General features: G+C 41.5%; 1 protein-coding gene across 4 annotated transcripts in view; it reads right to left on the bottom strand.

Annotated features, from left to right (window-relative positions):
• Positions 1 to 25,875, bottom strand: part of LOC118111446 (forkhead box protein J3) — a 58,288-nt gene that overhangs the window by 10,046 nt on the left and 22,367 nt on the right. For 3 of the 4 annotated variants that reach the window (XM_035160052.2, XM_035160054.2, XM_035160053.2), the window contains exons 4-8: positions 22,008 to 22,082; positions 19,819 to 19,902; positions 13,021 to 13,122; positions 9,237 to 9,401; positions 4,446 to 4,659 (exon numbers count right to left, since the gene is read on the bottom strand). In XM_035160052.2, coding sequence (XP_035015943.1) covers positions 4,446 to 4,659; positions 9,237 to 9,401; positions 13,021 to 13,122; positions 19,819 to 19,902; positions 22,008 to 22,082 — 640 coding nt within the window. The remainder of the gene's footprint in view (positions 1 to 4,445; positions 4,660 to 9,236; positions 9,402 to 13,020; positions 13,123 to 19,818; positions 19,903 to 22,007; positions 22,083 to 25,875) is intronic. The other variant, XM_035160055.2, reaches the window with a different exon arrangement.

Here is a 25,875-nt window from a genome sequence, read left to right as displayed (position 1 = left end):
TGAGAACTCAAATGTATTAATCAGTTGCTCCAGACATTCTCTGGAGTTTCTCTTGCTTATAAAATTTCCCTGATTATTAAATCATTCAAGCATATTTATTATGCCCATAGCTTGTGTGTATGTGTTCTCAGGCAGTTAAATGCTGGAAAGTTTTTACAGGTTTGGCGGCTTTCTTTGCTGCTCAGATTGACTCGTCTTTTATCGTACATACAGGATATGACAGAATCAAAATTGGTTTGAGGTTGGGTCTTAATTTGTGTGAGGATTGTAGATTTTAAGAAAAAAAACCTCCTCAAAGGAAATAGAAAATAAAATAAAATCATCTACAGAGAAGTGTAAGATGAAATGAACAGGGCCGATAAATCATGGCGGGATAAAGTGGGATAAAAGTCTTAAGGGCGCTTGTAAAAGAATTAAGTTGAAATCCATTACTAACCGCAACATTGGTAGAAAGCCCAACACAAAGTGGCTGACTTGTCTAAACCTTTTTATTCTTGTTACGACAGAGTTCTTTGAGACGTTTGAATTTTAAGTGAGTAACTACTAAGATAATCACGTTCAATTACTTGTTCCATTCATAATACAAGTTAAAAGGCTTGCACTGTCACGTCCAGGTCCACCTTTCTCTTTATTCTCATGTTTCCCTGCTGTATTGCTGTGTGTTGCTTGTCCTTGGTTTGTGTTTGGACCCATATACATGTGTGTGTGCGTGTGTGTGCGTGTCTCTCACTGACTGGGCTTGGCTGCCAGACTCCTGCCTCACACCAACTTGCCAAAACGCCAACATACCTGAGACTCGTCCTCCAATAAGAAGCTGAGGCTGCTCTCTGAAAGTTTCTACTTGCTTGTACTCAGTACCTGCACCTTTAAATACTGTGTCTACAAGTGTCTGAAGGAGAGGGATCGCAGGTCGTTCCTTCCTGCAGCAGTAAGATTATACAACCAGCTCTGCTCCCAGTAATTGGACTGCACTTCAACATTTTTAAGTCTCAACTGTGCAATATTCATCTGTCTGTGCAATATAAACACTCATGTGCAATTTATTCACTGTAAATATCCTCACTGCATATATTTCTTCCTGTCTTTACACTCTATATACTGGTTTAATTATTAAATTCATATGTTTCTATATTTCTATATATTTTTTTATCTTCTTTACACTTAATTATTGCATGTTGCTTGTTAATTATTACTTGCTGATGTCTTTTGACTCTTGCTGTTGTAACACTGCAAATTTCCCCATTGTGGGACTAATAAAGGACTTCTTAATCTTAATCTTAATCTTACATCTGCTTCATCATCCAGCGGCCTGCCCTGATTTGTGGTTCTGAAACCTGCTGGACTCCGAGTACATTTCTGAAAACCTCTGCTTCTGTGCTCCGTGCAGAATTTCTAAAGGCTCATAACACGCACACCCCAAAAGTGAACTTTTCATCAGGTAGCTGCCTCTGAACCTCGTTAAATTTTCAGACGATGCCCCATTGCTGCGTTTCCCTCCGAACCACAGATGGACCATGGCTGCGCTTTTCCCTGCTTTTGTGTAGTCGCACATTGGCAATGGATACCTCTTTGTTTGATTGTTTGTTAACGAGATTACGCAAGAAATACTAAGTGGGCTAACACGAAACTTGGTGGAAGGATGTGGTTTGGTTCAGAGACGAACCCATTAAATTTGGTTGTGGATCCAGATCAGGGGGCGAAAATAATAGCGTTTTTCAAATATTTCACTGTTTTCCCAGGGAATAAGAAACTGGGAAAAGATGTATAAATGCACCAGTATCCCGCTGGTCTGCGGCACACTCTAGCTAGTAAAATTAGGTTTCTCAAAACTGGGATATGGGCTTATTCTTAAACACAAAAATGGGATACTCCAAAAACCCGATAATAACTGGGATACCGCTCATGTAAACGCAGTCTGTCTGAGATATAGAGTGCAGTTTGATTGGATCTCAGGGAACTGTTGGGCTTTGGAGGAGGTACGTGCTCTGCTTAGGTCCATTCACTTCCATTTTAATGTTGTGTAAGCTGAGTTAAGACTAAATGATTCTTACATATACTTTTGTGCTGAACGGTCATTGAAGGTTGAATATAAAGACAGAGATGATTTTGAAGTGTGGCCAGCAGAGTGCACTGTCCTCAGAAACATCGTCTGTCTCTGCATTTGTTCTTATGCTGTTGTTCTAAGTGAGTCTTGTGATCATCTGCTGTTTGGTGACTTATCGCTGAGAGCCAGGAACAGTGGTGTTCAGATCTGTTTAAAGATCGGTGAAGTGAAACCGAGGGACTCCAGCTCTTTTTGTGACCAACAAACCATGAGGAAATCAATGAGCACAGCGAGCAGAGTGAATTTTCACTGCTGCCACCAGGGAGCTGTTACACTTTTACCTGCTTGTGCAAGTATTTTTTTATTCCAATTCCTTTATTTCCTGTGTGATACAAATCAATGCTTTATGAATCAGACTGGCACTCTGTGAAGCATATGTCTATGTCTCCTTATGAAACCGCATTAAATTCACTTGGTTTTTATTTGGATCTGCACCAAATTACACACACTCATAAATATTACTCCATTAAACATGTCAGATTCTTTTTCATCAAGACCCATGAATTATTCTCTGAGAAATAATGTTGAAAAAACCCTATCAAACAATGCTGAACACAGGGTGACCGAGACGTCACACACAAGCACATCAACAGAAAATGATAAAGTGTAGACAACTGCAAAAGCCACAACACAACAACAAAAGCCACACAACGGAAGTGAGCGACAACGGATGTCGACAATGAAACGAGCAGAGTTAACTTCTGAGTCAAGTGAGCCAACATGAGTAAAAAAAAACAGTCAAGTCAGTCACCACTTAAAATTTGATGCTTGTCTATTTGAAGTGTTACGGTACAGGTGATTGGAACACCCAAAAAGGAAAAACGCACCTGTACCGTAACACCTCAAATAGACAAGCATTACATTTTAAGTGGTTACTGACTTGACTGGGTTTTCACCAACGACGTATCACTTGACTGCATCTAGAAAAAAAGTAACTCTGCTCCATTCCATCTTCAACATCTGTTGTCCCTCACTTCCGTTGTGGTTGAGTTTCCGTGGTGAGGCTTTTGTGGCTTTTATTTGCTTGTGTGAGACGTCTCAGTCACCAAAGCCTCCTGATCTAGATCTGCAGCAAGATGTAATGAGTTCTTCCCTGACCCATACTGCACCCTTCCACCAAGTTTCACAATAATCCGTCCTGAAGTTTGAGTGTAATCCTGCTAACAACTAACTAACAAATGGAGGTTAGCTATTGTGTTATCAATGCATTTACTGGATGTCTTTGCATAGTTTGCAAGTGTCTTGTTATTGTTTTCCTCTCTTTAATCAATAGTATATAAAATGTGAGAGTTGCTTTTGATTTTAATGTGGCATCAGGGAAAGTAAAGTTTCATTATTAAAGCTGAATTGTAAAATGATGTTTCAAGACGATTTCAACTCCTACTTTCTTTTTGTATATTTTGATCGTCTCTGTTGTTCGACCAGTGTTTAATGAGGATGAAGCAGAATAAGGACCTGGCAGAAAATGCCTGCACCCCCACCTGAGTCAGTTACAGTTTGGTGTGTGGATGTGTTCTCCGAGGAGACAATGAGCTCTGCTGTCTGGGTGACTCACTGTGACTCAAATTCTCAAATACAATGACTGCAGACACCGTTTCCTGCTAAGCGTCACACTTCAGGGGCCCTTTCAAGCATCTGCTAAATCCATTTCTTCTTCTCTTTCTTTGTAGGTCTCTGTGTTGGCAGTTTTTTTGTCTTTCAACTAACTTTTCTCATTGTCTTTTTGTGCGAGCGCCCCTGACCACAAATTGAATGGGACCCTGCAGAGCTCAACAGAGTGCGTCCACGTCTTCGGCTGCAGGACCTGCGTGGACGTGTACGGGGGGGGGAGAAGACAGCGAGAGAGGGAAGGTGATAGGAGGATGGTGGGGGGTCCAAGTGGGAGGAGGCCTGGTGACCTGAAAGCTTCAGAAAGCAATTAGCGAGATGCTTCACAAACTTTAGAAGCAATCTAATTAGCTGCTATCAAAGCTGCAGCAACCCTTTGCTCTGCTCCACTGCAGATGTGTTTGAGTTTTTTTTTCCTCCTTCTGTTGAATTCTTGCTCTTAATTGCCTTTACTCATTTGACTGAGCGAGTCGTAAAATGCAGATATGCGGAACAACAGATTGTTTGTTTATTAAAATACAATAGAGTAGGAGTAGTGCTCGGTGGAGGTTAATACTGGAATGTTTTGGCCCGCTAGAAAGCCATGTTAATTCTTCTCCGTTTCAATGGCAGCTTAAGCTTGACAGTTAATTATGCGCGTGGAACCTGACAGAGGTTTTTATGAGTGTCAGTACAGATGTACACGTAAACAGAGCACACTAATCCACGCGCATGAGTGAGAGTTGACACGCACCTTGCTGTGAGAAGGACTGCTCGAAGACGCACTTGTAGAGACTGCGGAACGAAGCGCTGAGGTCCTCGAAGTCCGAGAAGCAGAGCGGCTTGTCCCGCGCCTCTGGGACGGGCAGGCCATACTGGGGCTGTGTGGGAGGGGGGGGAGGCGGCGGCGGCTGGGTGGGCGGCTGGAGGCTCAGGGACTGGGACGATGGCTCAGAGTGGGAACTCACCTTAAAGGCAGACAGAGAGCAGGGAGAGACGGTACAATAAGACAGATTAAAAAATAAGTGAAGGTGCTGGTTTTCTAACAATATATCAAAGACTGAGAAAATGTGTCCTCCTTTATTTTAATGAAAACAAGAAGGTGAAATACTGGGTGAACCCCTGACAGAGCCTGAGATACACAACACTTTATCAACATGAGCATATATTCAAACTTTCCAATACGAGAGGGGGGCTGGGGAGGTGGTATAGCAGCCAGCCTGCTGCTATACGCCGACATTGATTTTGTGACTACTTCTGCTGCTGGAACAACAATTAATTAAGGTGGAACAACAATGGCCCCACATTCTGTGTTCAAACCTTTTATACCAAATGTCAAGGTGGGAAAAAGGTGGAACAGTAAAGTTCCTATATAAGGGAAATACTAAATTGAAACTACACGACAATTGCGGAGACGTAAAACAACTGTGGCAATGATAAGGTTGTAAAACACAGATAGTATCATCAATTGATGTGCAGTGTTTTGTTATTTGAAAAGTCTTGATACTTGGATTTACTTTCATAGTATTTTCTCCTCTCATTAGTATCTGTTAAAACAACCACTATGCTCTATCTCAACCTGAGACTGTTTTTTATCACTCAGAGTTTGAGGTTGTTCATCTGAACACAAAATAACATTAAGAAGAACATTTCACCGCTTTGGACTGGTGATGCAAGTGATGTAAACTTTAATCCTTAGAGAATTTTTTAAGCCACGTGTATGATCCTTTACTTGTTCAGCTTTGTCCGGTCGGCCTACGTCAGGTTCTGTACCAGTAACAGTTCAGTTGAACCAGTGTTACCATGAAGCAGCAGACAAATATAAATATCCTCCAACTTCATTGTAAGAAGAGAAGAAGAGGCCATATGGCGAGGAGTGAGGAGTGAGGAGTGAGGAGCGAGAGGCCACTGATGTCAGCATTGGGGTGGTCTGCTGCCTGTCAGTCAACACACAGGGAAACAAAACGCTTCTACAAGCTGTATCTAAAATGAGAAACCTGGATTTGAACTGGGAGACTTTTACTGTGCTGTAAAACAGACACAAAAATGTAATCCAATAATAATAATTAAATTCAGGCTTCTAAATTTGTATTTAAATCAGAATTGTGCTTTTCAAATCAAAATTAAATAATCCTTCAAATCATTTCTGGATGCAGTCATCCAGTGTGATGATTATACCAAATTCAGTTTCAGGCAGTTAAAATGAAACCCTCCTCTGGTGCTCCTTTCTTTTCATATAAACACATAAAAACAAAAACATAGCCCTTGAAATTTCTATCACATATTGTAGATGCAGCCTGTCTTCCTCCACCCTCAATCATCTCATCCCAGCTGTCAGCCTCCTCACCATCCACCCAGAAAATACACGCAATTTGCTGTGATCAGCGTGCCTCCGCAAACAGGAGCCAACTTAGCATGACACATCCCCCACGCATCTACCTCCACCCAACAATGGCAGCCCCTCCCGTCAACCCGCTCGGTGCCTTTTGAGATTTCTGCCAGCGATGCCACCGGTAATCACCGTCAGTCAGGAGGGTATCACCTGCGCCAGGTAATGAGGCAGAACTAACCCCGATCCCGCCGGACTCGACCACAGATGAGGTCTGAGACAATGGAGGAGAAGGGCGAGGGGGGTGGGGTGCGGAGAAAGCGGTGCGGGCAGGAGGAAAACAAAAGATGGCCTCTAGAAATGGGAGGTTAACGAGATGAGATTGCGCTGACCTTTGCTAATGCAGGTGGGAGGTGAGCGGGGGAAAGTGATTGATGGTAAAAAGGTGAGCAGCTGTTACAAGGGAAATATAATGAAGGTGGGGTTTCAGCCATTTGGACCAAAGGCTTTTGGAATGAGACGGGTCTTTAAAATGGTTTTGTGTTCGGTTTAAAGGGACAATTAACGACACAAAATAATCTTTAATGGCTACAATGGCTAAATGAAGCCGAGCCAGGTGCACAGAATGAAATAGATCTTATGTGTTACCAATGGTTTATCCCCTGGGATCATGAATGTACTGCAGGAATTCAGTACAATTTACTCAAGTATGGTACTAGACAATATAATTTTGAGGTACTTGAGTATTTTCAATTATTGCCAGTATAGACTTGATACTCAACCACACTTCATAGAGAAATACAATTTATTTAGAAATTAAACAGTATACAGTATTCTAAGTTTTTTTAACTGCATGATCAGCATTGCTCTTAACTTGCTGGGCCTAATTCTGGCAATTTAAGCTCATGAAAGATCGAACACGTTCACCAAGGTTAAATATTCATGGTTTCTGCAGGTTTGAACAACTTAATTTAAGACTTTGAAAAAAACTCCTAAGTACGAAAAATATGAGGTAATGTCGTAATTTAACGAACTATGCATGCCTCCAAATTTCTCTATAAATAGATATTAAACATATTTAAGAAAAGTATTTAAGACCGTGGAGTGTACATACGATTTTACATATTTAAGACATTTAAAGGGCTTAAATGCAGCTGATCAAATTTGAGACTTTGTAAGACCCTGCAGAAAAACCCTGATATTGCAAGAACAAGCGAGCAGGGTGTCAAGTGGGAATGAAAGCGGCACCATTCTCCCTATGACAAATCAGTGTAACATCAATATGATTGAAGCTGTTATTTCAAGTTTCTACTGCTTTAAATCAAAGACTCCAGGCTCATTGCAAAAAGCACCAGCCACATTTTCTTCATCTGTGGAATGATATATGATGTGATAAATACAAATTGGTTGTTTACAAATATTGTTCTAAATCCAGAGTTCTCTTCATGGGACACTTTACGTGATGGGTCTACTCCCTCCTCCATAAAAAGACCATTTATTATCATCTCTCACACACACACACAGCTTGAGACTAATTAATTATAACAGCCAAAGGTCCTTGTATAGTAAAGGATGAGGAATCATTTCAACAGCCAGTGTAAAATCAGGGAAATTATGTCTGTGTGTATCTGTAGCCTGCCAAGTCTGGAGTGTGCTTTACACTGGCCAAGACCATAGGCACCATTATGGTAGACGATACGGCACTGTGCGTGTGTGTGTGCATGCATGGTTGGTGTGAGTGTGTTGGCCACCGGTTACATCCGTTGGCTCAGGCCTCAGACATAAACAATAACAGTCTCGCACAGCTCTTCCCCTGAAAAGCCACAGAAACAGTCTCAGTGTTTAATTGCAGGCTAACAGACTTAGTTTACTTTTTAATTGTATACAATTCTTACCCTCTGTCTCACATTTGCTAATACTGGAGTGGTCAGGCATCATGCATATGAATCAGAGGTGGTTCCGTCAACACAAAAGGACGACTCCGATGTTTGCTACCGTTTTATTTAAGCATGAGAGAAGCACTTTTTTCCGAGCGCACCAGCATTTCCCCCGAGACCCAGAGGAGTGTGAGAGGTTGCAAACATATTAGTACTGATATTCGGCTGTAAAACTAAAATGCAGCACGCAAGCTAAATAATCACTGCATGCCGTTGCAGCATTCACCAGTGAGTCTGCACTTTCCACATCTCCGGAAGGAAGAATTGACAAATACATGAATCTATTGTAGAGATTTGATTTGTTTGAAGAGCTAAATCATTTTTCAACTCGGAGTCACTGAAATATGTTGTTACCTCTGCCACACAGGTTATATTTTTGTTAGCAGGATTACGCAAAACCTACTGAACAGATTTCCACGAAACTTGAAAGGATGGCACACGGGCCAAGAAAGAAATCATTACATTTTTGAGCGATCCACACAAAGGGGTGGATCCAGAGGCTTTATTTATTGATATTTTAACGATTTCCTAGAGAATGATACATGGATGAAAACCAGGTATATTTAAGGGACTGATATCTGAGTGTGTGCCATTTGATTAAATTAAGGACACTGTTGGTGCTCTCCTGAGTGGAATTCTAGTTAATTGATGCATCTTAAAGTAAAACAACAGCAATACAATGGTCCATTTAGCATCATTTTAATTGTTTAGTTAGTAGGCACAGCTTTTTTCAGGCTAAAATGCAAGACCCAACAGGCGGCTTATACAACCACAGTTAAATTCACTTGATCTGGATTTTTATTTGGATCTGCGCCAAATTGCACACGCTCATAAATATCAGTCCCCTAAACATGCCAGATTTTTCATCAAGATCCATGAATTATTAAAAATGTTGAAAAACACACAATGTTAAAGAAAGGGGAAAAAAATATCCTCGATCTGTTTCTTGCACCAACATTTACTGGGTTCTGCTTTGGGCCATGCTCGGCCTCACAGCACCACCTCAGTCTGGGTGACTGAGTGACTGAATCTCCCAGATCATGTCAGAATCAAGTAAACATGCGATACAAAATATTTCAGTCTGAATTCTGGGAGCTTCAAACTTGCAATTTCAAAACAGAAGATAAGTGGGAAAAAGCACTGGCCCTGCTGCTGCGGAGTCAGACACCAAGCCTGTGGCAGCTGCAGGTCTGGTTGTCCTTGTGCAGAGAGACTAAGAAAAGATTAGATTCTCCTGCAGCAATCAGACTGTCGGCCGAAATAAAAGAAAAGGTCTTACTGGTGTGTAGCTGTGTACGCTGCTGCTGCCGCCGCTGCTGACGGCTGTGTTCAGGTTGTTAAGGTTGACAGACGCCAAACTCTGCTCTGAGAGACTGTTGCTCAGGCTCCCGCCCAGACTCCCGGGGCTCTCACTGCCTTCTGCCTCGGGGTTGTACAGTGCTACCTAAATACACACACACACGATCCACGTTAATAAACACCACAATAAGGTATTATATACTGGGCCAACATTCTACATTTTAAGACAACGCACCATATAAACTTCTTCACGATACATGATTTTCTTCCTCATTTCCCCTTTCGCTACTCTTTTGTTTTGTCCATTTGCCAATTCACATCCAGACTGAACACTGCCCAACTCCAGAAGTTACCCATGCACCATTAACTGATGAGGCAATTCATGAGGAAATATGGAAATTAAAGTGCTGAAAGCAAATTAGGCCTGCTGCTGCCTAAAAGCCCAGAACCCCGACTTGTTTTTTTCCCTCTGTTAACATGTTGATTCGGATCAAGTCTCCTGACCCAGAGACCAGTGGGTAACAGAAGTGACTTATCTGAGAGTCCGACCGCCACCACCGACGAGGACACAAGTCTCACTTCAGACTGCACATCGTCTCGCGGTGGCAGATCACAAAGCTTTTAAAAAGCAATGCCTCAGGACTATGTTGAATCATATTTCTCATGTTTTGTTTGACTGTCAGTACTTGTGAAGCCGAGCGCCAGCATTACCTCCAGGCAACATTTAACTGTATAGACATATCTGAAAATATAGCCTCGGGGTGAGAGACAGCATTAGAGGCTCTCTGGGGCAGTTCTCTACCCAGTAGAACGTCTCGTAGCGGAAGCGTTTCACAGAGTTTGAATGCGTGAATCTGTAATTCTCCTCACTGTGTCACTCTAGCAACAAGGAAATGATTGTGTAGCTTACATGAATATTATGTGCAAGAAAAAAAAAACTGATTATGACCAAACATCTCTTTGTTGTTTCAAAACCACAGGGTGTCCAGTGCGGGCAGAATATTAGTGAATGTGTTACTGAAGAGGCTCTGACGCACTGCTGCGCCTGCAGGAGGCCACCTGTCCGCGTGTAGGTGGATTTCATTGATGTTGGCATCAGCATCATTAAGGTCCTCCTCTCACTGCACTGAATCATTGTTTGAGAATGTACAGTGAGTACTTGAGAGTTAAACAGAAGGAGTGCATGTTACCGCTACTTACAGTGAATCAACAGTGTCCTGCTTCCTGTGTGCCGCAGGGAAAAGTTGCCACACTTACAACTTGACGTTCATTTCCTTGGCTGATAATCATGCTCACCTTCTTTGCACAGGGTGGGTCATCACATAAGCATCTATGCATTATTTTTTAGATTCATATTTTAGTCTTTATAAAATAAACAACTGTGCTATCACCTGTTCTCATAAACCTCCTGTTTAAGAAACAGACAAAAAAACTGAACCTCAAATGATCAGAAACCGAGAAGTGAAGCACATTTTCAAACCAAAGCAGATTGACCAACAAGTGCCTCATATTTGTTTGTGGCCAAATGTCATATGAAATGAGTACATGCCTAAATAATACCTAAATAATAACTGAATATCCTAAGTGTTAAAAATAAATCAAAAGGGAGAATGGAAAACTACAAAGCCATTAAATCCAGACATCCAGACCAAACACAGTTGTGTGAGCTGCTGCTGAGGGACAGATTCTCTCTTTGGTCGGGGTCAGACGAAGGGGGATCATTCTGTGTGCGCCAGAGGAGACAGACGTCAGAGGTCCCAGTTCCCTTTTGACCTCTGACCCTCCTGCAGAGAGTCACACCCAGCTTTTCCTTTCAGTCAGTGTGTTTGTGGATGTGTCATCGCATAGGGGTGTGTTTGAAAGTGAAGATCTGTAAAACAGCCCAAGCCACTGATGGTGAGCCTCAAATTCCGGACGGTGTTTATAACCTCGACCTTCTCCTCAAATATATGACTACATCTTATTGACAGATTCATTACTTAAAATCATTATGATTATATTAAGAAATTAATATTCATTAGATGTAATGGCAAATAAAGTTTCCGTATGTAAAATGTGCAGATCCTGAAGCATATTATGACTATTACGTAGCAGCAGCACAGACTTGATGGTAGCTCACATACTTTGTTCATTACTGCTGACAGAACTCATCTCCTCCTGTTCCTGCCACCTTTCCCACGTTACAGTTCATCATGTGAAATGTAATATGGCTTCCCACACTTTTAACTTGGGCCGCTCATATTATTTTCATTATTGATGATTGTTTATTTCGCATTATCTTCTCATTTAATCAATTCAAAATTTAGTCAGCAAAATAAGACAATAATTGATTCTAATAGTAAAAAATGCTGATCACAGCTTCCTGCAGCCATAATATGTGGTGTTAGGTTCAAGAGCAGATTACCTTTGCAAAACTTTTAAGTTAGATGTTTTTAACATGAAAAATCTGACAAAACACTAGAAAATGCAGTTTCTTGTAAAATTAGAGTGGGATTGCTGGCCTCTTGAAAAGAAAACTAAAATTAAAGATGGCTTAAAGTTGCATTGTGTAGAATTTAGTGACATAAAGTGGTGAAGTTGAATGTTGCAGCTGAATACCCCTCACCTCACCCTTCCCCCTCCAAACATTAAGGAGAACCTGTGGTAACCTTCAGTTTTCATAAAAACTCAAAGAGTGTTTAGTTTGTGCTACTACAAGAAACATGGAGGCCTCCATAGAGAGGACCCCCTATACAATAACTGTGATTGAGTAAAAGGTCTGAAGGGCATGAAAAAGCTGAATTGACGTCTTTTTTAAGTTTGAAATAAGTTTGAAGAGTGTATGATGGATATGAAATAAGAGGTGGATGAGTGGGTTTGAAGGTTTCTCTCTTCCACTCCCTTTATCAGGTTTTAAAAAAGCTGAATATCTTCAAAAGTGGTAATGGGATTGAAAGGTTGAACCGAACCAAAACGAAGGAACATTTCTGAAAATGTTCAGATTTGAATGGAGTTTCTACCTGAGAGGTTGAAAATAAAATCAAAAGTTGAGAAAAACTGCTGAACGTTCTGCTCATTCATCTCAATGTCAACAAAATATTGATGTTTTCATGGAGTTTTTATGTTGAAAAATGTTGACCGTGGGTCATTATTGTAGCAAAAGCCAGTGGAGAGTTTTGTAACTATATCTCAATCTCTAAGTGTGTAATCAGATTTGTAAAAACTCCAAATCTGTATTTACTGTATATGTGTAAATATATAGCTGTATTTTAGAATGGGTACCTATATATTAATGGCTGCAAAGTGTTTTGCTTCAAGAACAGGAAATACAGAAATAAACCTTTACCCACTATTTTAACATGGTGTGTTTGGACGTTAGCATTAACCTCTGAATAAATGAATTGGACTGTCCAAGAAAGAACCACCATGCAGGGTGAGTGAACGTCCTCGAGAGGCTATGAAATCTTGTTTTTTTCCAGACACACCACAGACAGTACAATTGATCAAATTGCATCACACTTAGTGAAGTTAGTGCAAAGATGCACATGTGCCGAGATCAGCCTTTCATGCATTTTTAACTGAAAATATATGACAAATGCATACATGGAAAGTAGATCAATTATCTCCATAGAAAGTGTAACACATGCCCCTCAAAAACTGTAAGTGAAAGTATTTAACTCTTTGATTTTGGATTGCTGCAAATTTACACATTTACAAAGTTGTCTACGCATACATACAAATCTCCACACACACAAATAGTCACACACTACAAGGTGGTGCCATACCTTGTTGGTCACAGCATTGATGGCCAGAGTGGGAGACGCCCCTCCTGACATGATGCAGTCCATCCTCAGAGACTCCGACTCCAGGCTGTAAGGAGTAGATGCCTGCCGGGGAACAGATTATCAAATAAATAATTAAGACACCAAATGAATCTTTGCTTCCAGTGCATCACCAACAAAGACCTTTTGACATGTCACAGCATTAAAGGCACAGGGCTACACAGTAAAATCAATAACGGCTGAATTCCAATTAGCTGCTACAGTGTCAGGGTCGTGGTATTTGCTTATACTGACACACTGACATATCTTACTGGGAATAGAACAGAGCCATTGTTAATGTTATCAATAACAGATAATCAGTAAGTGGTTATTTCATCTGACTGTCATAAAGGGTGCTAATAGAAGATTTAAACAAGATCTGTTTTACAACATTATTATGCATATTTATGTAGCAAGGCACAATTTCTGAAAGGAAGTTTCAACTCAGTATTATCCTGAAATTACCATGTTCATGAGAAAAATCTGTTTCTTCCTAATTAAGATAATCAGCTCCTTAAATTGCTAAGAGTTTTATGGCAACACGTTGTCTTTGCATACAACGGTTATCAATTTGAACTTGTTAGAATACAGCGTTAAGGAGTTATTGCACTTTCAAGGAAATCCGTGTTTAGTCATGAATATGAAAATATATGCAAAGAGATACTCCCAAATCTAATCAGATCATCTACTACATATGAGGAACCTGTGGTGTAAGTGTGAAGAGTGGCACAGAGTGCCATCGTGGTGGGATAATAAAACCAGTGTGAGGCTAATGAACACATGACTGCTAACCTAGTACACAGTTGTTTTATCCTATTATATTATTCTATTATAAACCTAAGTTTGCTACACTGAATTAATCATGTTTCACTAATGAATCCACAGTCTAGTGGTGGCCAACAGTGCAGAATTTGATTTTGATCCAATAGCAGGGCCATTATAAGTGATATCTATATCAATACTTTCTGGATATTTTTGGGCATGAAATGGGAAGAGAGAATGGGGAAGGCACGCGCCCTCTGCTGCATCTGATGCACTTGTAGACTTTATATTTTTAATTCAAATAGGTCATTACAGTTTGAATATGAACTTTTCTCTTGAATGAATGTTCACATTTTGAATAAAAAGTGACAGCCCTGCCAGAGTTTCAGAATGATACTAAAATATTTGACACAATATGAAGGTCTCAAACTTTGTTTTGTGCCGTTGCTTCAGTGTAGAGCTACGTGCAGCAATCTCTACCCCTCACACACACATGCACACTGACTATCAGCAGCACCAGGATAAATCCTGCAGGCCCATTAAAACATCCATAACATTTTTTACCACCATGTGCAGGGAGACATGATTCCAGACGCATGTGTCCTGGCGTGTGCACTGTAGCAGTGACAGATATGTCATTATTCCTATTTTAAGTTCATGTACCATCAAAATTGTTTCTAAGTCGAGCTTTGTCAAACATGAGTATTTTCTCTGTTAATTGGGATTGGTCAGACCACTCCTATCAGAGGCCATATGATACAAATTTACGACAATAATCCCAGAGTCATCACAGGGAAGGAGGCCTCTATCACTGCTTGTGGCACGTAAAGGGCAAGTCAAGAATTGCAGAGTGCAGTAGTGCAAGTTATCTTTTTATTCTGGTGACTAAGTGCACAAATACCCTTTAACCCTTAGCTGTTAAGTGTTTCCTATTCATTAATATGCAAAATAATTTTTAATATGTCCTCCACTGACTGGAGATATGCAGGAGAGTGGCAGTAAAAATGAGGAAGGCAATGAAACGTGACAAAGGTTATGAGAATTTTCTGAAAGATGCCAGTTCATGATTCTGTACGAAGCTTCCTGAATCATCACCACGCCCCAGGCTCCACTATGTGAACTAGTTGAGGTGCGCTTCCTTTAAATGGCTGGACAGTGGACACATCACTCGACTTGATAAGATAAATCAAGCCATCCTCATGTATTATTCACACTTCTAAAATGTTTTCACCAGCAGTTCATTTTTTCAGCTGTCCTCACACAGATCTAAAGTAGGGGATATGAGTGCGGGGATATGGGGAACTATTCAAAGATCGATGAGGGGCTAAATTGACGCTTGCGGAAAAAAAAGAAAGAAAGAAAGCAATAAGAAAATGAGGACAATATTTTTTCTCCTTGTCTGACTCCTTTCAGGGTTCAAGGCAGCTCGCCTGCCTTCCCAAACTGCTTACAGTAAGAGGATTGGTTGGCAACAATGCAATCTTTAATTTATGATAAACTCCAAGCGAAACGGGTTGTCGGTTCCCTGGTGGAGGCACTTAAAAAGAAGACAATGTGGAGGTGAAGAGAGGAGTGAGGAAGGCTTGTGGGAGAAGGAGGGGAAAAGAGGAAGAATAGGTAGTGAGATAATTGAGTGGTGACGGACAGACGGAGGCATACAATAAATGAAAGGGGCTGATTATGCTGGGGGCACAGGTACTAAACTAAGTGTACACTGCCTGTCTACACATTTATACAATGCATTTATGCAGCTGACGTTTAGCCTCGCTGTCAACTTCAAATATTTCCACTTGCACAGATGCTGTCATCAGGAGACTTTAAAGACTTTGACTGTGTAGCCTAGGTGTAACAAAACCCCAGTGAAAACAGCACGACATATTCAGCCCAGGGTTTTTTTTTTCTTCCCAGGCCGTAACACTGCTATAAATCTTACCACTTAAAACCTCCCTGTTTCTCCTTAGCCCATGTGACAGCCCACAGTGTGTCTGCCAGCGGTGCAAGTGAGGCGTAAAAAAAAGGGGTCGAAGGGCCCATCCATGTAAGAAGAGATGACAAGCCTCTGAATTAATTAATGTTTGTAATAAAAAAAAAATCGTTGGTGAAGAAAATATGTCTAATGGCAGCCCCGGGGCCTTCGGTGGTAATTAACTGGAACACAAGCCTGGAATACTCTCCCTCCTCCCCCTCTCACTTTTTTCCCTCCTTCCCCTTGCAGCTTGACTTTTTCCTCATGCTCTCACTACCTTGATGTCTTTTTCACTTCTTTTCCCCCCTGCATCCTTTTTTTTTTCACGCTTCTTTCTACCCCACACCCGCCTTTTTCCTCTCTGTTTTACCTCAATTCTTCCTCCCATGAACAACTGTGATTGTGCACTTTGCCGATCCCCGCCTGCCTGCGTTCCCTGGAGAGGAGACGGCGATACAGGCAGGAGGAGGCAGAGACGGAGGGAAAGAGTGGCAGACAAACACAAAGATAATGATCAAGATGCACAACCGGTGACAGAGACCCGGGATGAGGAAGGAAGGGAGATGACTCGTTGTGCTGCACCGTGATGAAAGAACCTGCAGGTTTTCTTTAATGCAATGACAAAGATAGTTGTGGTGTACATTCCGAAAAACCTCAGTGAGCTTCACTGACGATGTTTGGATGCAGCCAGGCCCAGCACATCGGCTGATTTCACCAATTGGTTGCTCAACCTTGGCTGAAGAAAGTGTCGTCGTTCTACCTTGAGACAAAGAGGACCTAGATTCCTACTAAAATACTAGAATAGCACTCAGTAGAGTAGATCCAGCCACACCAAAAATGCCTGATTTTTTTTCATTAAGATCCATGAATTATTCCATGTGAAAATTGGGGAAAATGCTGGAAAACCCCTATCTCGGAATATTAAAGAAAGTAAAAACTATTCCTGGATCCGCCCACTGATCCGGATCCAGTACAAAATGTAATGGTTTCTTCCTTGACCCATATCACATCTTTCCACCAGGTTTTGTGGTTATCGATCCGTATGTTTTTGCATAATCTTGATTTCAATCAAACATACAAACCAACAAACACAAAGGAGTGGAAACATAACCTCCTTAGCAGAGGTAATTAATCAGTTCTGTTTGTTTACTCACATTAAAATGTGTAGTATGTACTGTATATTGTTGGAGTTCGAGCTGAGGTGATGCTCAAAAAGGAATTGCATCTGTTTATCATGTTTCTTTATACTCAATCTGTATTTTGACATTTCAGTCATTACACCAACACTAGTTGGTAAGCAGCTACTCAGCTGCTAAAGACACAGACAGCTAAATACTAAATATACAGCAGAAAAGACTCAAAACAACATAGATGCAGGCAGATAGAGGTCATGTAAAACATGGGATACATCATGACGCTCACTCTGTACTGCGTCTGTATTCAGGTTAATGACTGAACAGCAGCTGTATTCTGCCGAGCTGATGCAGGGTTACATGTATATTTAGCCTCAGGAGCTGTCTATCAAACTCATTCTCAATCCTACAACGTCACTTAGGTTTTTTCTGCTGTTTCTGTGAAATCCTGGAAATAGCAAGAGTCTGTGGTTGATATGTTATAACATGCAAGTCAAACCCACCTGACCTGGAGGAACATACATTCATGACACTGTTTAATTGAGAGAACTTGCTTTACTTCTGTTGTGGCACTTGGCATTAAAGCCCGACTGGTTTATCGATTAGCCGATATGAGTCTTTCACAAACATCCGTATCTGCGTTTGTGTTTGCAGATATTTTTACATTACTTTACAGAATGAACTATGCAGACAGTAAATGCACATCTGCATTTACTTTAACAGTAGTGCAGTGTCTGTGCTAAACATGCCTGTTTGGAATGAGCTGTTTGCTTTGCTGGTGATGCTGGTTGCAGCTTTCCTTCTGAAACTATTAAAGTGACCTGCGGTAATTGAACCGCTGCTCGGCTGCAGGACTCAGTCCACAGAACCCTGAGGCTGCACCACCTCTGGTGCTGTTCACCTGTTTATTCAAAGTTCGGTGAAGCTCGACACAGAATCTCAAACTGGAGAATCAGTTGTCATTGCTGTGGTTGTGAATACGCCTGTTCTTGTGAACATGCCCTCCGTCAAATATTATTAATTATTAGATAGGATTTTACATGCTTTTTATACAATTTTAAAGTTTTATATATTAAGCTATATTTTAGTTTTCTCTTTATTTATCAAGCCTCAATTACATTTCAGGATCTAGTTGGGAAATAGAAAATGGGGGGGAGGATCCTATATTAAGTCTTGGTATCAACCAAATGGTACAAAGCAAGGACAATCCTGCTTGTTCATCACAGACAGGAAAATGGTGCATATTTTTGCTGCTTTACAAAGTAGTAACACAAACAGATCCTATTAAATTTTCAAACTATCATCTGGTTCTGGTGCTGTAGACAATTAGACTGATAGAGACCCTTCAAACAAGCGTAACGTGCAGAAGAGAACACAAATCCACAAAGGGAGCAATACAGGAACCTGCATGTGTTATTCCCTCCACAGTGAGGTTAATTAGTACCACAGGCAAGCAGGTAGCCTATCACATGGCTGTAGAGTGGTCAGCTAGTGGTCAGCTTGAGTGGTCAGTGGTCACTGTTGCTCAGTAACAGCACAAGTGTGAAGTATATCTTTCCCCTTTCACACCATGTTCTTGTTTTTCTCCTTGGTATCATTGAACTAGCTCATATTCCCAGACCCTGTGGTGCAGGTGCTGTGGGCACCATGAGCTTCTGGTCAAGAAAACTAAATGTACACCACTGAATCACTAAAATTACACATAGACGAATAACAAAATGAATATCCTGATGTGTTTTAAATGGTCATTTGATTTGCGTTATTCAGTTAGAGTCTGGTTGACTGAAGCATTTCACTGCGCCGTCATAACGTCAAACACCTTCCTGATCTGAAATATTAAGTCAAATATTTCTGTAACATCTCAGGTGCACAGAGATGTGCTACATCGGCAACGCTTTCTCTGACAGTGCTCGCATCTTTTTGAGACCTTTTTAAGACCTAAAAACGAGGTGATACATCTCAAGGGGTTTATCCTATGACAATACATTTCTGACACGTATTGTTCGCAAAATCATGGCTTTCATGATGGGAAACTGATGGTTTTGTTGCGACACACATTGTTTTGTGGCTGCAGTGTCCTTCTAGGGATATTAAGACCACCGGTAGCTGGAGAGTGAGTGGTCCTCACGTTCATGCTGCACTTTGACATTAAATCATTCCACTACCTCCAGTCGTCGAGTCCACTCCGTGATGTCTGCAACCATAGACTGGATGTGTCTCCACTTTCTCCCGTCCTTCAAAAATGAAGCCAAAATATACCGGATATGATTGTGAATGGAGTCAGAGTCTGCGCAGTAGCAACCGGGGGATGGAGCCGTGGTGGCGCATTTATTTGCTCGACCAATCCTGAGTCAGTCTCAGCTGTCAATCATGACATTTGACCTTGTTTTTATAACATCAAATAACTAATTAATAATCAAATTTAAACATCAATGTGATAAGAACTACCTCACATCAACCATCTTAGGTTTCTGTATCACTGGATTTACAATCTATAGTGCAACCATCCACCAGGGGGCAATCAAGACATTTTGACCTTTCATGGCGTCCATCTTTACAGTTTTTCTTAACAGGCTCAGGCAGCTGCAGACCTGGACCCAGGCTGAGTCTGAGTAAGACGGAGGCAACTACCTGCCCAGGGTCAGAATTAGCTTACAGCAATTAGCATGCATTAGCTCGGACGGATAACTTGTTTTGTTTACTACATTCTGTGAACTTTACCTTCACCCTGAACATCCCGCTGAATCCTGTTAGAAAATCCAGCAAGTGTATTTAATATTCACACTGAGCAGACAGATTCTTACTATGGTGCAGACATATCCATCACATTGCAGAGCTTTTAAAATCAACAAGCTTTAACCTCAAAAGAAGGATTTTACAAGTCATGGTTAAGGTACGTACCCTTTCTCCAGATCGTGGTCTTTTCTTGGGCCTGCTGGGAACTGTGTCTTCTTTAGGGTTGGTATCTATGGCCCAGTAGGAACCCTGGAGAGTGAAACAAACATGTTGTGAGGTCTCATGTTTGGTGGAAGCTGCTTGTTTATTTCTCATATGCTTGTGATTGCTCTGTAGGTTTAAGACCATTGATAAGGAGTCAATGGTGATCGGTACATATTCTCTCTTTTTGAATGTAAAACTGGATCTAAGTAAAAACCTAAAATTCTCAATTCACACGGTGCTTAAAAATACTTATAATTATATATGAAGTATATGAAAGACACAATGCCACAACAAGAGGACACTAATAAATAAACTAACACATATTCCATGAGGAGATTAGGTTTTGTTCAGGATCCCGTCCAGCTGATTGTTAAAATCACTGTATTTAGTCAATAATTGATTCAAGCCAGTCAGAAGATCCTGAAAATGGGACCATTATGTATGTACCAGATGTATGGGTATTATTAATGTTGTATACATTTCTATATGTTTGTATCTGTCAATTTATATTTTATATCCATCACATTCTCTGACACATTTTCATCCGTTTCTGATGTACACATATCTATTCTTATTGAGGATGGTATCAATTCTCTTTTTTTCAGTACACAGGGAATCGTGTCACTGAAGGAAAAACAGTGCAGTGGATGGATCTCCCTCTCGTCCGATAAAACCAACGTATCTGTTGTTATTCCAGCTCTGTATCCAATCAGTTTTCTCTCGCTTTAGTTATACTGCGGCGCACGCTGCAGCTTCCTCTCCCCAGAAAACCCACTGAAATCCTTTTGATACACAATGTTTAAAACGCAGCAGCAGCCTCCAAAATAAACACATACAGTGAGAGAGGAGGAAATCAATTGCTTTTAGGTCCTTGATTTCCTCCTGGTCTGATTTTATTTTATTTTCTCCCTTTCATTTTTTCCCTCTTCCCTCCCAAGGAGGTCCAAAGCTGCAGACTGAATTCAGGAGGTTCATCTAGGCCACACACTCACAAACAGACACACACAAACACACACACAAACACACACGGCCCGCTCCACACCTCCCTCCCTCAAACTCACTTCTTCTCCTCCCCCTGTCTCTCAGTCCCACATCACTGAACAGTACACAGCCAATTAACGTTAGCACATGCATGATTTAGCTTCTCCCCTCTCTCTACGGCTTCAAACAGAGCATGTACGTTCAACTTGGCACAGATGACCCCCCCCCCTCTTCACTCCACCGCCGAGGTATCGACCGCTTCGATCCACGGTCTGAGTTAAGGTGCGAGTCAGGTCCAAGTCGGTCTAATCAGGGGGAGCCCGCTCTCTGCTTTTTTTGTCTTTGGCAGACTATGGGCCTCCACTCAAGCCCAAGGATTTTGTTTGAATTATTTAAACCTTCTTCCCCCTAATTCATTTTTCAATGGCTCCAAAATCCCCGCAGCCTGGAGACACCCCCGCACCCCCACCCCAAACAAAATGAGTTTAGAAAGCTCGATGAAAAAGTTTGGAGCATGCCGATTAGTTTTTTTTGTTGGCGGATTGCTCCTCGTGTTAACCGTGTGATGACCTGACATGTAGACATTTGAGCGTTTGCTAAAAAGTGTTGTAAGGACAAGCTTCATTGATCAGCTGTAATTATATACTTTCCCCTGTCCGAGCGATTCCTTCGATTCAGCACAAACAAGGTCTTGACAAATTGTTGTTATCAAACGTAAAACCTATCAAAAACGTCCTCTGATTGTGTTTGTGTGTGTGTGTGTGTGTGTGTGTGTAATACAGTATAACAGATGCGTGAATGTCCTCGCATCTGAAGGAGTGTACCTACATATACATATTATTCATTACTGCCGGTGTCACATTATTACTTGGCAGAATCAATATCAGAGGAGCCACGGAAAATAAAGAAAGAAGCATTATGCATTCAGCACAGCCCGAGCTATGGAGCTACAAATTGCTTTTAAGTGCGGACACTCTGTGCGCGTGTGCACTTACGCACAAATGTGTGCACACATGCGGCACGAGGGCGAGCGAACACGTGAAAAGTAATCGCTGTAGCCTCTGCTTTATTTGTAGGTCCGCGGAAATAGGTTTGCATTTTCTCTGTGAATCACACCGTAATTCATGCTGAGCTTTTCAGTCGCATTACATTGTTTGGGAAATACTTACTTTTCCAGGGTCGTCTTTGGAGCGAGGCACTTTGAGAAAACACTTGTTCAAGGACAGGTTGTGTCGTATAGAATTCTGCAGGGAGTGACAGGCAGTCGGTGAGAAAACAGAGGGAGAGGAAGGGGAGGAAAAGGACAAAAAAATTGTTACAGAGTAAATCCATTAAAACCTTTTTCCCAACAAGTAAATTAAATTTACACTGACATTACTATCAACTGATTCTGGTCCCAGTCTATGGTGTTCATTGGAACAACACGACCCTTTGCCTTTATGAACTAAACATTCTGTCCTCTTCACCTAAGCGGCAGGATCCCCAGAGGTGTCACGAGATAAATCTGAGGGGTCAGAAATATTTCTTATACACTATATTTAGTTTTAGTTTTTTTTACTTCTCTCTAATATTTCCCATTTTCCAGTCTCAACTGTTTGAGAAGCTACAAATACCATGGTTAAACTGCTCATCAGTATTTTTAACTGTGTATGCAGTTTTTGTTTGGGGCAAATCTACATTGACTGACATGAGCCTATAACAGACAGTTTTGGCATTTGTGTTTACCAGTATAAAAACTTTTACAGAACAAACATTGCAGAAAGGATGTGCATTTTATGTTTATCTTCCTAATTCATGTTGTTGTTTTCTTTTATTATTCATAGTTATCTATAATATAATTTATGGTTAAGCTGTAAAATATCAAGCCTCAATTACATTTGTCATGAGGGTTTGACAACAACATCTTAGGAATCATTGCTAATTTTATAAAAAATAGACAACATGTGTTCACTTTCTCCCAATATCAAGAAATGACGCCAAAGATATCCCGGCTATGTTGCACATTTGAAGCCAGAGTCTGCGCAGTTACAATCTGGGGGTGGAGCCGTGGCTGCGAGGTCGTGCTAATACATGTGCTCAACCAATTGTGAGTCAGTCTTAGCTGTCAATCTTGTTTTTATTATATTAAATAACTAATTAAAACCAAACGTACCAGACAAATGAGCTCTTAAACACATCAGTGTGATGAGAAATACCCATCTGCTAACTTGGAGGAGGCCTATACTAATTTGTCAGACGTGTGAGGGTGTGGATGTGAGTGTTAGTGGTTGTGGGGGGACTCTGACTGGTGTTCTCTGTGCTTTGAATGGATTATTTGAATAAGTGAATGGTAAAGTTTAACACCCAAGGACTGGGTGTTAAACTGGGCTTTGTGAAATTCTGTTTCAAATATAGTTCTGGCCATAATGAGGGCGAGCTGACATTTCTCCGATTTGTAACACCTCCTATTGTGTGAGTGTGTGTGTGTGGTGTGCATGAGAGGGAGAGAAAGAGAGGGGTAGAGAGAGAGAGAGAGAGAGAGAGAGAGAGAGAGAGAGAGAGAGAGAGAGAGAGAGCTAACCTGACATGAACCTGATCTCCTTCAGGCTCCCGTTCTCTGCTCATCTGCTGCTGTTAATTAATACCACTGGGGAGGAGGAGGAGGGGAAAGACAGAGGGATGGGAGGAATTTCTCTTCTCCTTCTCCCGTGTTCCCACTGCTCTACACTTGCTTTGTTTCTCCTACAACCACCATCTCGCTCTCTCTCGCTCTCTCTTTCTCTCTCTGTGTCTCTCCCATACCATAACAGCCGGGTCCACCTCTGCCTCGCCCCTGCTCCTCCCGCCAGAAAAGCTGTGGCGGTTTTCGGCTCCTCTACTTAGCGGGTCACTGGCTGCTTGCGGCCGTCCATCAAGGAAACGTGTGACAGTCTTGTGATGAGAAAGGATAGGAGGACTGCCACCAGCTTGGCACACAAAGGCAACCATCTGTTCCAAAAACTTTCCTGCGGGAGGTGGCGGTGGATCATTAGCACCGAGTCCGCCCGTCACTTCGGCAGCGAGCCCGTCTAACTTTACCTCCACCTCTACCGACTGTTTGTTTATTTACACACGTCTTCTTGCTGTTTTTACACACCCGTGCATGACTTGCAACCCTGTATGTTTCCGACTTTGCAGTGCACCCATTTTTCCCTTTCATGCATTTGTATTCTCTGTTTAGGCTGAGCCGTAGACTGAAAAGTTGAAAATCTCTCAGGAGACAAGTATTATTTCTAGGAGGGTTTAGGGCACAGGAAGCTTGTTTTCCTCATGAATAAGTCCCTTTACGATATACACTGGTAATGTCAGGATACTAAACATCACGTTTTCACATCAAATTAATTTCCTTAAGATGTTTTACTGAAAACAAATTCCAGTAGATGCTCCAACAGTGAATATAAGTCGTCACCGAGCCAGGACACCACAACAAAGGGTATTTTCATCCATCCATTGCCTATAGCGCTTATCCACTGGAGCCATTAGGCGAGTGAGCAGGTTACACCATGGACAGGTCTCCAGCCAATCACAGGGCCACCATACAGAGACAAACAATTTACAAATACGGCCATTTTAGATTCTCCAATTAACCAAACCGTAATCTGCATGTCTTAAATGTCTTCGGACTGTGGGAGGACGACAGAGTACTCAGAGAAAACCCACTCAGAAATGGGGGGAGCATACGAACTCCGAACAGAAAGACCCCGGAAGCCAGAGAAAACCCACAGAGAACATGCGAACTGGCAAAGAGAGCCTGGCCGAAATGGGATTCGAGCGAGGCACCTTCTTGCTGTAAGGAACACTGCGCTAACCACTGCACCACCGTGCCACCTGAAGGGAACATGAAAGGTCTTTACCATATTTCATGAAAATCTGATATTCTCTGATATGAGAGAAACATCATCACGTGGATATCATGTTACCATGGTATTCCTCATATTTATGTTTTCTGCCGTCACTGGTTTCATAAGAGGGAAATTAACAATGAATGCTTCTTGTCAAAATGTTCCTGTAATTACGTTGTTCAAGCTTCAATTATCACCCATCAGTTACTGACAGAATTAAATCAACATATACACATTTCTATATCCACAATATTTTTGCCTACCAGTCTATATTTTATCATAATTAATTCCATTTAAGATTTGTGTACTTTCAGACTCTTTGTACTATGAAGTCCCGTACACAATATATGCACATGCACACACAGACACACACACACACACTGTAAGCCACCCACACATTTTTTAAAAGGTCAATGACACTTAAAAACTGCTTCTTTTTTCTTGCCAGTGACAAGAAGCTGGACATGAAAGGACCAAAAACAAAAAACACAATTTCACCGCTGAGATAGTTGCAAGGACATGCGTGTATGTATGTGTGTGTGCATCTTTTGTGTGTGTGTGTGTGTGTGTGTGTGTGTGTGTGTGTGTGTGTGTGTGTGTGTGTGTGTGTGTGTGTGTGTGTGTGTGTGTGTGTGTGTGTGTGTGTGTGTGTGTGTGTGTGTGTGTGTGAGACAGCGTCTTTGTTTGTATAAATGCGTAGTGAGATGGGAGAACATCTTTCCACCCGGAGAGCACATATTGTTCACGTTGATGCTTAAGTGCGACTGCCGTCTTCCCTACATGTTACAGAAAACAGTAATCTCCTCTTACTGAATGGGAATGGTCATCATCAATAAATGTACTGATTAGCAGTGCTGTGAAGTAAAATAATGAGATCCACTGCTGTGTCCTCCTTCCACCCACTCCTCTCCCTGCCTGATTAATGAGCTTACTGGGCCGGGCCGGGGCCATGCCATTCCTGCCCAGCATCTGATAGATCACACAGTCACCAGCATCGTGTGCGAGTGTGTCTCTGTGTGTTTGCAAAACGTAGGAAAGACAGTGAAGAGGACTGGTGGTTTATCCCCATATCTTTGGCATCGAAATAAAAAACACAACATAAACAGTCATCGTTTCCACAGCAGGAAATTGTCTGTAAATACAGTTAATCGCTGTTGGCTTTCTCTAAACGCAGCGG

The sequence above is a fragment of the Hippoglossus stenolepis genome, chromosome 6 (genome assembly GCF_022539355.2).
Source record: "Hippoglossus stenolepis isolate QCI-W04-F060 chromosome 6, HSTE1.2, whole genome shotgun sequence".
NCBI lineage: Eukaryota > Metazoa > Chordata > Actinopteri > Pleuronectiformes > Pleuronectidae > Hippoglossus > Hippoglossus stenolepis.
This window is presented reverse-complemented; position numbering and strand designations above follow the sequence as displayed.